Source organism: Aotus nancymaae, unplaced genomic scaffold (genome assembly GCF_030222135.1).
Source record: "Aotus nancymaae isolate 86718 unplaced genomic scaffold, 86718_ANA_hifiasm-v0.15.2.pri h1tg000010l, whole genome shotgun sequence".
Lineage (NCBI taxonomy): Eukaryota > Metazoa > Chordata > Mammalia > Primates > Aotidae > Aotus > Aotus nancymaae.
The window spans coordinates 26204288-26216566 of record NW_026988421.1 but is presented as its reverse complement, the minus strand read 5'-3'; the positions used below and the strand labels follow the sequence as shown (position 1 = coordinate 26216566).

The window sequence follows — 12279 nt, the reverse complement described above, 5'->3', positions numbered from 1 at the left end:
TATTGGAAGAACAGCAGCAGAGACCCATCTTGTGTTGATTAATTATGAAATATTCACTCCTTTATTTGACTTATATTTATGAACACTTCCCATGCATCAGTCACTCCTGTAGGCATTAGGGACACGTTGGCCACCAAGACGATAAGGTTCATCTTCAAGGAGCTTGCATTCTAGTATAAACACAGTGGCTCACATCGAATTGCAATTCATAATTACATGATTTGATCTTGACTGGGTGTTCACATGTATGTGTAAGATATGCCTCCCTCAAACCTTATTACAAGTCAGTACATTACCCATCTAACATGAAAAAAATTAAAATAATAATTTGGGTGTTAGAAATTTAAATGCTTTAAGGGACCTGGTGGAGAGAAGTTGGCCAGGGCAAAACAGAAGGAAGTAGTGGAACTTGGCAAGCGCTAGCCCACCATGAAGTCATTCAGATTTGAACATTTATAAAAATAATGGGTTTGGAAGTAAACCAAACACCACAGACATGGGCTAAAGATCATTAGATGATTAGGCTATTGTTATTATTATTTTTGAGACAACGTCTCTCTCTGCCACCCAGGCTGGAGTGCAGTGGCACAATCTCGGCTCACTACAACCTTCTCCTCCCAGGCTCCAGTCATCCTCCCATCTAAGCCTCCCAAGTAGCTGGGACTACAGGTATGCACCACTGCACCTGGCTAATTTTTGTATTTTTAGTAGAGATAGGGTTTCACCGTCTTGGCCAGGCTGGTCTTGAACTCCTGGCTTCAAGACCTTCAAGGTCTTGAACTACTTGATCCACCTACCTCAGTCTCCCAAAGTGCCGGGATTACACACGTGAGCCACGGTACCCAGGCTTGGACTATTATTATTAATATTATTAAAGATTATTTGTTGTATGGTGTTTTCAAAAACTCTAATGAGAGGGGTCCAGTGTTGATTGTCTAGCCAGCTTTTTCCAGTGCCTAGCCATGTGGTGCCCAGTACATGTGAGCATTCGATAGATACTCATTGGCTGAATGAATGCTGCTACCACAGTGAGAAGCTGAGACTTTTCCGTCCCTGGAGGCCATGCCCTTCCCTATCTTTCTAGGTCATCAGCGAGAGAGATATCCTGGGGTCTCAGCTTGTTCGGCGCAATGACGAGTTAGCTTTGCTCTATGAGAAGATCAAGATCCAACAGTCCATGCTGAATAAAGGGGAGAGCCAGTACAACCAGAGGTTGGAGGACATGAGAATCCTCAAACTTGAGATCAAGAAGCTTCGGCGGGAAAAGGGGATTCTTGCCAGGAGTGTGGCGAATGTTGAAGAACTCAGGTAATAGGTAATAGAACCCAGGGCTGAGGCACAATGCAGCATGGGGAGCTCCTAAAGTCAGCTCGTATTCACGCTTGTTGCTCATTGAAGGTTGTGCAAAATGAAGTTTACAGGATGAAGTTATTAGCAGATAATGAGAATGGTTTTTCCATTGTGCCCATGCTGTGTCACAAAAATGAACCGGCTTCCTCTCAGGGGGGTATGTGCGAGTGCAAAAAGGTTTTCAAAAAACCGTATTCTGGATTTTACAAAAGATTTTTAAGGAAATTAGTTACAATTCAGAATTTTTTTTCCCCGCAATGAGCTTTCTCGAATTTCTTTAATAAGTCAGTACGCAGGAGAGGGAGCATCAATATTGAAATTTAATCCTTGTAACATTTGCACATCTTTTTCTTGGAATTATATACAGGAAGAAAAGAGGTGGAAAATGTAATTTTATCACTACTTGAAAACTTCGTTTCCTTAGAAGGCGGCCAAATTTTATATCTCACTCTTGATTTATCTTCTGCAGCTTTCACTTTAGCTTGGTGCGCCTTCTTCTTTCTTTAAATCTTGCATTACACGAGATCTACTTTCCCTTTGGGAAAACGTCATCATGTTTTATATAGGCAATTGCAGGAAACCAAATAAGAGTTCTGGTATTTTCTCGGTAGCTATCCTTATTCCCCACAGACTTGTAGATGAACAGTATCCTTGACCACCTTGGAATGAGGACATGGTTTGGATCTGCTTCTCAAATCAATTGGCTTAGAAGATAGTTTGGATATTTAAATACAATGAATATGTTCAGGGATAGCATGGTTGCCACTATCAAGGATGGATCAATACTTTTTTTGGGGGAGTTGCTTGTATTTCAGATGATAAAAGTAGTGCAAATTCATTGTAGAAAATGTGGAAAACACAGAAAAAATATAAAGAAGGGATTAGAAAATCACCCGTAACTTTACTTCCCAGAGATACCACCGTTGACATTTTGGAGACAAATGGATTCATTCTAAGTAGCTATTGAAGAGTCGCCAAGACCATCACTAAACTTGTCAGCCATGAGTTATTTTTATTACATACACAAAGGACCAAATTTTACCCATTCCTATTCAGTATTGCTAGTTTGTTGATAATATTTTTTATTTTTCTTTTCAATGGGAAGACAGCTTAATAAAGGCTGGAGGCAAGTTAGCATGAATTCCAATCTGTCTTGCTACCTACAAGCTGTGTGACCTTGGGCAAGTCACTGAACTTCCCTGAGCTTTAGACTTGTAGTCACAATTACACAGGAAAACAAATCAGTGTGCCTACTACAGAGTCTAGTACAAAGCAGGCCATCAAATACGGTAGCTAATATTTCTGCCCTCCCCTTCTGATGGCATTCTAGAAAATTGAAGTGTTAAAAATATGCTTTTAATTCTAAGCAGCTTGCACTGAGTGCCCTGTTGAGTGAACATCATGCAGTTAATTCTAATGGTTTGTCTTGCTAATGAGGGGAAGTTGTATTATTGGTTTAAATGAAGCGATTAAGTAAAAGAGATGGCTTAGAATTAGTAATCTGCACCCCTGCAGCAGATGAGGACAGATAATATCCTTATTGCCCGTGTCAATGCAAGTGCTTGCTGCTTCTCTGCCTCCCACCATCTCATTCAACAGGGCGGCAGCCAGCTCGCAAGCACTGAGGATGGCTGCTGCATATTACCTGTCAGCTAGAGATTCCTGCAGATTTCAGCAGTGTGTTTCAGCCAGAGCTAGTTATTCCGAACTTTTTCAGCCATCTCTGTAGTTGTGGAACTCAAGATAAAATGTCATCACAACTCCTAACTTCGTGTTTCTCAATCCGGCCACACGTGAGAATTGCCAGCAGGACTTTAAGACCTATGAAGCCGGGACCCATGCTAGACCATTAAACAGAATCCCTCTAGGGATTGGGTCCAGGAGATGATGTCTTTTTCAAAGCTTCCCAGGGGATTTCAGTGTGTAGTGAGGGCAGAGCTGTACACCCTAACTGGTGTTAGGTTATCACCTGAGCCTCAATATATTGCCAGTTTGTCAGGTGCGGAGTTTGTGGACTGTAGAGTGTTCATTTATTACCACTACAGGAACATTCAGAAACATTAAACAGTATATTGAAACTCTCATAATTCACCCCCGAAATGGTTTCCCTCTGTGTCCCCACCCAAATCTCACCTTGAATTGTAATGATGCCACCTGTCATGGTTGGGGAGGTAATTGAATTATGGGGGCAGTTTCCCCCATACTGTTCTCATTGTAGTGATGTAGTGAGTAAGTCTCGCAAGATCTGATAGTTTTTATTAGTGGGTGTCCCTAGAGAAGCTCTCTTGCCTGTCTCCATGTAAGATGTTACTTTGTTTTTCCTTTGTCTTCCACCATGATTGTGAGGCCTTCCCAGCCATGTGGAACTGTCAGTCCATTAAACCTCTTTTCTTTATAGATTACCCACTCTCAGGTATGTCTTTATTAGCAGTGTGAGACAGACTAATACAACCCCCCCCGCCCTTCATTCTTTTCATATACTTATAAATTTCTTGAGTATTCAGAATCATGACTCTGACTCTGAAGCCCTGGCACTTTTTTTTGTTTAAGCTAAGCCAATTCTTGAGCTCTACAAGAATTAATATCATCTGTGTCTTGCCCAGATTTAGGAGGCTAGTCCCAGTGTTCACAATATTCTCCCTAATTCCAACTTTTTATATAAGACATAGTGTGTATGCAACCAATTAAACATAGAATGTTCAAATGGGTGGATAATTCTTTGCAAAATCAAGTTTGTCTTATTCAGACAGGAGTTTTTTCACATGCAAAGAGAATTCTTGAGGGAGAGGACACGCTGCCGAGCCCTGGAGGAGGAGCTGGAGAATCCCATGAACGTGCACAGATGGAGGAAGCTCGAGGTAACATCTGGCAGCGCGTTCTCCCCATCCCCAAATCTCTCCTCCTATCCCACGCGAAGCTTCTAACCTAAAGCACAACGAGAAGCGAGGTTTTATTTAATGCTATGCAAATTGTCACCTAAAATGTAAGGCTGGATCAGATGTAATTTGAGTTCTCTCAGAACCAGATGGTTCATTTGGGTTTTGTTTTAAAAGTCTTGCACAAAATCTCTTCTACCTAAAGAAAGCCCAGTGAAAGCTGTGAACCCGCCTCACCAGTTGAAATTTATTTTTCTGGCTTGGGTAGGTTTTGGTTAACTAGTTATCCCGAGGCTGCCTGTCAGTCTTGGATGTTCATGGCCTTTAACGATGCTGGGCACCAGCATCTTCACCATCTTTCAGTTGATCTTTGCATCCTTTTATTACAGAAAATGCCCTTTTGTGAGCTGCCCTCTTTTTGACAGCATTGTGTTAGCCAAGCCCTTTCTCTTAGAACCTGGGGACACAGCTAAAGTCCCACTGGTAGGGGATGGATAATCAACTTCATATTTAATTTTATTCAATGACTTTCTGATAGTCATCACCACCAGCACTGAAAATAACAGTTAAAGACAAACTCTGCTTCTTCAAGAAAAAGATAACCATCTCCTTTAGTTGTACCTAGCAATGTGGATGCCAGAAGGGGCTTCAACTAAATGAATGATTAGGGTATTGGGAGACGTAAGTAGGTCATATAAGAAAAAGCAGGCAGGCATAAGAAAGAAAATCAGCCAGGGAGATTTTTGTTTTTCATTTTTATTTTTTTCTTTAAGTATGGAAAGGACAATATATATTTTACATAGGGACTTTTAAGACAGAAAAAAATAAAAATTCCTTTATTTTTGTTTTTTATTTTTATTTTTTCCTTACAAGAAAGAAAATCAGCCATGTAAATTTTTGCTTTCCATTTTTATTTTTATTTTTTAATGAAGAAAACATTAAGGATAATGTCTTACAAATTGTTATGTAAACATGAGGCCTGGATTTTAACAATATCCAGTCCTGCCAGGTGAATGTATGCCAAATCTAGTCCCAATAGATGGATACCAGTTGGCTCTGCTCAGTGTTTCTTAAGCAAAGTCAGAGTCAATGACATCTCTCTCTTTTCTCTCTCAGACCCTCATTCCTCCCTCTTCAAATGCCAAGAGTGATGCAGTTTAGTAACCCAACAGTAATATGGATATGCCTGCAGAAGTAGAAATGAAGCTTTTAAATTCATTTACTGTCACATTAGTTTATTCCATGTGTTTTCAGGCAGATCTTTAAAGTTGCTAATTCCACATCAATTTCTATTTAAAAAATTAGAAAATAGAGACTCTGGGAGGCAGTTAAAAATATTTAGCTGTTAGATTAATTCAATATGTCAGTACAATTGAAAGTAAAGCCTTGGCTCAAAGTCTAGAGGACAAATTCCCAATTTATAACTGTATATCTTGTTTGAATTGTACACAACTAGTGAAGGAACATCAAAGCTTTGTGGACTGGTGATTCCATTTCAGAGCTAAATGCCACGGTAGTGTCCTGCTGCCAATAATGAGCAGAAGTCCGCATCCTGGAAACCATCCTCGTCATAGACTGCAGTGAATCTTCCTGTTGACAATGACCAAAGGAGAATCCTAAGGCTGAGTGAATTAGGGAGCCCTGCCTCATTCCATTCAAGAATTCGAGGGGCTGGACACAGTGGCTCACACCTGTAAGGAGGATTGCTTGAGCCCAGAAGTTGGAGACCAGCCTGGGCAACCTAGTGAGACCCTGTCTTTACAAAAAAAAAAACCAGGTGTGGTGGCATGTGCCGATGGTTCCAGCTACATGGAAGACTGAGGCAGGAGGATTGCTTAAGCCCTCAGATTTTGAGGCTGCAGTGAGCCATGATTGCACCACTGCACTCCAGCCTGGGCAACAGAGTGAGACCCTGTCTCAAAAAAAAAAAAAAAAGAATTCTAAAATGAAATGAAACAGAGGAGATGGTAGGGTAAGCCTCGGAGCATAGGAACTGAGAACTACAGCCTTTGGAACTTGGCATAGTTGGGCTTGAATCCAGCTCTGAGCCTTACCAGTCTGGGTAAATGAGAATTTCTCTCAGACTCAGTTGTCTTATCAGTATGAAACGCTAAGACATACTGTCTCCTAGGGCTGTCCTGCAGCTAAAGTATAATGTTGTATAAAAAGCATTTAGCAGGCCGGGCGCGGTGGCTCAAGCCTGTAATCCCAGCACTTTGGGAGGCCGAGGCGGGTGGATCACGAGGTCAAGAGATCGAGACCATCCTGGTCAACATGGTGAAACCCCGTCTCTACTAATACAAAAAATTAGCTGGGCACGGTGGCGCGTGCCTGTAATCCCAGCTACTCAGGAGGCTGAGGCAGGAGAATTGCCTGAACCCAGGAGGCGGAGGTTGCGGTGAGCCGTGATCGCGCCATTGCACTCCAGCCTGGGTAACAAGAGCGAAACTCCGCCTCAAAAAAAAAAAAAAAAAAAAAAAGCATTTAGCATAGTATGTGGATGGTGGCAAAGAGTCAGATATCGAGCATAGTAGCTACCATTATTGTTATTCCCACTGGTGGAATAAACATGTTTACTTTCTATTTATAGAATAACTAGTACCATAGGTAAAACATTAGGAAAATTGCAGCCTGCTTTTTTGGGGATAGATATTTATGATTATCTCATCTATTATACTTTTTTTTTTAAATTCAAATTCTCTCTGTATTGGGTCTGCAGGTTTGCAATATATTTTAATAAAACAGTGTGCATTTTACATAGAGACCTCGGGGCTTCAAAGTTGATGATATCTCAGCTGCTATTGTTGTTCCCCTTGGACAGGCCAGCGACCCCAGTGCGTATGAGCTGATACAGAAAATTCACACCCTGCAGAAGCGTCTTATCAGCAAGACTGAAGAGGTGGTTGAAAAAGAGCTGGTCCTTCAGGTAGCATTTTTGTTTTCTGTACTCATTGTACATGGAGATTTCCTTAGCACCACCATCCTCAGGACTACGTTCTTAGAATTAGTCAGTTATTTGGCAGCATTGCATGTCCCATATTTAACTGTAGATGGCAACAATGACTCACACATAGAGAACAAGCACAGCCTGATTAATTGGTCTTTTATGTTGCGATTACTGATATTTCAAGAATTCTGGAAAATTAAGTTCGAGGCTAGACTTACTGCAATGGGTAATGTGAGCAACTCCCCCCGCTTCTCTACAGTTTTATTTATCAGATTCTTTTAAACATTTTTCTTCATATCTTTATATAATGCAAAATGCTGTGATTTTGATTTTGAAAATAAGTTTTCCTATAGAGTACAAATGATCTGTTCACATAAAGATTCGTGTGAGTGAAATCGAAGAAGAGATTTCTTTTTGAGGATTTTATGCAGTAAATTGTTCTGCAGCAAGTAGGCCTGTATCTATGCAAGGGCCAGCTGTCATCATCATCACTATCTTCATCACTGCCATCATCATCATCACTTACTGTGTGCCAGGTATGCTGGTGGCTTTACCTACTTGGTCTCATTTCCTCTTTGCAGTTCAGGAAGCAGGTATGGTCATCCCCAATTGATGGCCAAGGAAGTTAGGGCCCGCGAGTTTAGCATGGATAAGAATGTCAGCTCTTGAAGTTAGATGGCTTGGTTTGGACTCCTGCCAATTGCTATGCCAGTTTAACTTCATTGCACCTGACATTCTTAGTCTGTGTTATGGGGCAATAACAGAACCTGTGAAAATGGATATTGTGAGGATTGAAAGAGTTTAGTGTTGTCCTTGGTAACATGATGTCTACTAAATATGAGCAATGATTTATGTTACTTTGGATTCCAAATCCCATAATTAATTAATTAATTTTTTGAGACAGTCTCGCTCTGTCACCCAAGTTGGAGTGCAGTGGTGCCATCTCAGTTCACTGCAGCCTCTGCCTCCCAGGTTCAAGTGATTCTCCTGCCTCAGCCTCCCAAGTAGCTGGTATTACAGGCATGTGCCACTGTACCCAGCCCCAAAGTCCGTAATTTTAATCGCTAGGTTAATATTAGTAGGAGTAGGAACTTTTATATATGAGAAAAGGGCATTTGCTCCTTCTGTTTTACAGTCTACCTTAAGAGACATAGTTACCCTAACAGTGGGTATACAGTAAATAGCCTTCCAGAATATCACGACACTGAATGGCCAACAGGGATTTTCCTCTTCTCTTGTAGATTACTGTGGTGGTTGAGAGAGTAGACTTTGGAGTCCAGAAAGATCTGGTCTTAAATCAGTGTCAACCCTTGATCATTTCATGACTTTAAGAGAATTACATATGTTTGACAGATCTCAGTTTTCCCATCTGTAAAATGGGGATGATAATACCTGTTTTTTTCATAACGGGAGGAGGATACTCTAGTCAGAGTACATATTTTGGATGTCTTGTAAGGATAACCAATTAGTACGTAGCACTGGGCTTTGATAGTCCAGAGTTTGAGCTGCGACTTCACTGATGCTGGCCATGAGTCATTTCCCATGTCTGTGCAGCTGGTAAGTGCTAGGGTGGGACTCGGCCCAGGCAGTCACTCCAGACTCACACTTTCTACCGCTTCACTACCTTGTCTGTGCTGTGATCATCACTTTGTTAGTTTTAAAAAGAACCAAATCTTACGTTTGCCAAGCCTCTGTATTGTAAGTTTGTTTTATATTTCATGGACTGCTCTGACTTTATTATTTCCTTCCCCCTATGTACTCTGGGTTTACTCGGTTCTTCTACCTTTTTAAGGTTGATGCTCAGCTCATTGATGTTCAGTCTTCTCCTCTAATATAAATATTTCAGTTATAAAATGTCCTTTAAAGCTGGGTGCAGTAGATCATGCCTATAATCCCAGCACTTTGGGAGGCCAAGGCGGGTGGATTGCTTGAGCCCAGGAATCTGAGACCAGCCTAGACAACATTGCAAAACCTTATCTCTACAAAGAATACAAATATTAGCCAGGTATGGTGGTGTGCACATTTAGTCCCTGCTACTCAGGAGGCTGAGGTGGGAGGATTGCTTGAACCCATGGATTCGAGGCTGCAGTGAGCTGTGATTGTGCCACTGCACTTCAACCTAAGTGACAGAGTAAGACCGTGTCTCAAAAAAAAGTTATATTTAGTTCCTTTCCACAGGTTTTGATATGGGGAATTTTCATTTAGTTCTAAATGTAGTATATTTTCAGAATTACTTCTCCTTTGGCAGTCTAAATAATAGTCACTATTTCTCCTAATAATAATTAGGAGATATTTTATGACATTTCATGATAATTAAAAGTGCATTTTAAAATTTCCAAATATATATGTATTTAAGTTATCTTTTGCTTACTGACTTCTCACTTTTCTGCATTGTAGTCTGTATTATACAGATTCTTTGGAATTCATTGAAATTTGATTTGTGACCATCTAAGTGGTCAGTTTTTATACCCAATGCCTGCTGTTTGACAAAGATGCATGCTCTCTGAATGCTCTGGGGTTAGTGTTTATATTTGTTGGTCAGATCAACCTTGTTAATTGTATTGTCTACATCTGTACTTTTCCTAATTTTCTGTCTGCCTAATCACTGAGAAAAGTTTGGAGATTTGTCTGTTTCTCCTTGTAGTTCTGTCATTTTTTGCTTTAAGTACATTTTAGATTATGATCATAAGGTGAGTGTAAGATTACAATTTTTATTTCTTCCTGGTTGGATTGCTCCTTTCATATTATGTAAGAACTCTCATAATAGTATTTTTACTTACAAATTTGCCTAATATTAACATAACTCTATCAGCTGGCTTTTGAAAAGTAGTCTTCCTACTTTTTATTTTTAATCTTGTGCTGTCTTTGCAGTTTAGGAAAATCTCTTGTAATTAAAAAAATCTTACGTTTGTCTTTGTGTTTATGTTTATTGATAATTTTAGGTTGATTTTTACTTTCTTATTTACCCTGACTTTTTGTAATGCTCAAAAAATTCTATCAGAGTTTTCTTTATGTTCTATTTTTCCCGTTCACCAGTTTCCCTGCTCACTGTTACTACCTATTCCCTTTTTCTAGTTTTTTTTCTTTTTCTCAATAGTTATCACCACTCAGAATAATATTCTCTCTGTGTCTCTGATTCCCTTAAATACATTATCTTAATTCTTTGTTTTTCTCTTTCATAGATTCTCTTAAAAATTCACCATGCATAGTTGACATCAAATCTAAGTAAGTCGAAAGTTGATCAATATCTTTCTCTTTCTTACAAACAGTGCAAGGATTTAGAATGCTTTAATTGCAGCTACGCTACTGTTTCCAAAATTAGCCATCACCACTATTATGTTATAGAGTCAATTTATTAAGATTTACCAAGATGTTTACCAGTTCCTTTGTTTTCTATTTCTGTATGTCTCCAATTCCTTACTTCCGGGTTCTGTCTCTTTCTTTTTGAAGCATATCTTTCATAGTTCTTTAACCAATAGATTTTTCAAGCGTTAATACTCTCCTTTGCTAATCTAAAAAGGTTTTTAGTTTGGCCTTATTTGTAAATGATTAACTTGAAATATTATTTTTTTAAAATTTTTGTATTTCTTTAAAATTATACTTAAAGTTCTGGGGTACATGTGGTTGAAATTTTATTTCTGTTTGTACTTTGAAGATATTGATCCTTTGTGACCCAGCTTCCAGTGATGTATCTGAGAAGTCTGCTGTACATCTAATTATTTTTGCTCCTTTTTAGGTGACCTGCCTTTTCTTCTGTTTGATTGTTAGATCTTCTGTTTGCCTTTGATGTTTCAGAGTTTCAGCACAATGCATTTGGGTGTGAATTTAGTTTTGGGTGCTATATTCAGAACACACTCCATTTCCTGAATCTGAGGATTCCTGTATCTTCAAATAGTCTCTTTTTTAGTGTCTTTATTCACTCCTCTTGGAACTCTTATTAGAAGTATGTTGGGTTTTCTTATTCTATTTACTGACCTAGTTGATGTTTTTCTTCTCTTTAATCTTTATGTTACATTTTCTCAGCTTTATCTTTTTTTTTTTTTTGACACAGAGTCTTGCTCTGTGGCCCAGGCTGGAGTGCCATGGCAGAACCTTGACTCACCACAACCTCTGCCTCCCAGGTTCAAGCAATTCTCCTGCCTTGGCCTTCTGAGTAGCTGGTATTACAGGCTCCCACCACAACGCCTGGCTAATTTTTGTGTTTTTAGTAGGGACGGGGTTTCATCATGTTGGCCAGACTGGTTTCAAACTCCTGACCTCAAGTGATCTGCTGGCCTTGGCCTCCCAAAGTGCTGGGATTATAGGCATGAGCTGCTGCACCCAGCCAGCTTTATCTTCTTGTTCACCAATTCTTAAAGTGTGGTTATCTGCTAATAGTCAATCCACTGAGATTTTATTTTCAATGATTTTATTTTTATTTTCTAGAGATTCTTTTTCACATATGTCTGGTCTTCGTTGATAGTTTCTTGATCTTCTTATGTTTTGCATCCTTCCTTTATTTCCCCAATTAATTCAAAAACTTATTTTATAGTCTTTATCGGAGTGTTCTATTATTGAAGTTCTTAGGGGTTTTCCTGTTTGTTGTGACTGCTGAGTTTCACTCATGGTGGATTTTTCCTTTCATGTTTTGTGATTTTGGATCGTGAACTCATTTTCAGAAAGCCTTTATTTGGGGACTTGGGAATGGTTCAGGTTAAGGGTATGCCCATTCATTTGTTTCTGCCAGGTGCCTTAGAAGATATCACTTGCTTAGAACGATTTTTTCAATGTTAAATTCTCACATTGGGCTTCTTGAACTACTTGGCTAACATATACTAGAACCCCAAACTCTTGTGACAGAAGATCCATCGATACAAATTTTTAGGAAAGCAACTTTTTTTTCTTTTTTTCCCTCTACCCAGAGCTCAGGAGAGATAGTTAAGTTTCCTTGCAGTCTTCCTGTCCCAGTGGGTGGATTTCTATCTATTGTTTCTTTTCGCCAATGGTGAAACTTTTAAAAGTCACTAACTTTACGTTGAGGAATCTTAGTACTAACACCCACTTCACACAGGGCCAGCACCTTATTCTTTGCCTTCTTGTGGTCACTAAAATCCAGGCCCTTTGTTC

General features: G+C 39.6%; 1 protein-coding gene and 1 pseudogene across 2 annotated transcripts in view; both read left to right on the top strand.

Moving 5' to 3' along the window:
* Nucleotides 1–12279, top strand: part of CFAP58 (cilia and flagella associated protein 58) — a 124351-nt gene that overhangs the window by 71016 nt on the left and 41056 nt on the right. For both annotated transcript variants that reach the window (XM_064373894.1, XM_012439310.2), the window contains exons 13-15: nt 1085–1308; nt 4097–4208; nt 7048–7152. In XM_064373894.1, the coding sequence (XP_064229964.1) occupies nt 1085–1308; nt 4097–4208; nt 7048–7152 (441 nt within the window). The remainder of the gene's footprint in view (nt 1–1084; nt 1309–4096; nt 4209–7047; nt 7153–12279) is intronic.
* Nucleotides 194–306, top strand: LOC135274103 (small nucleolar RNA U13; annotated as a pseudogene).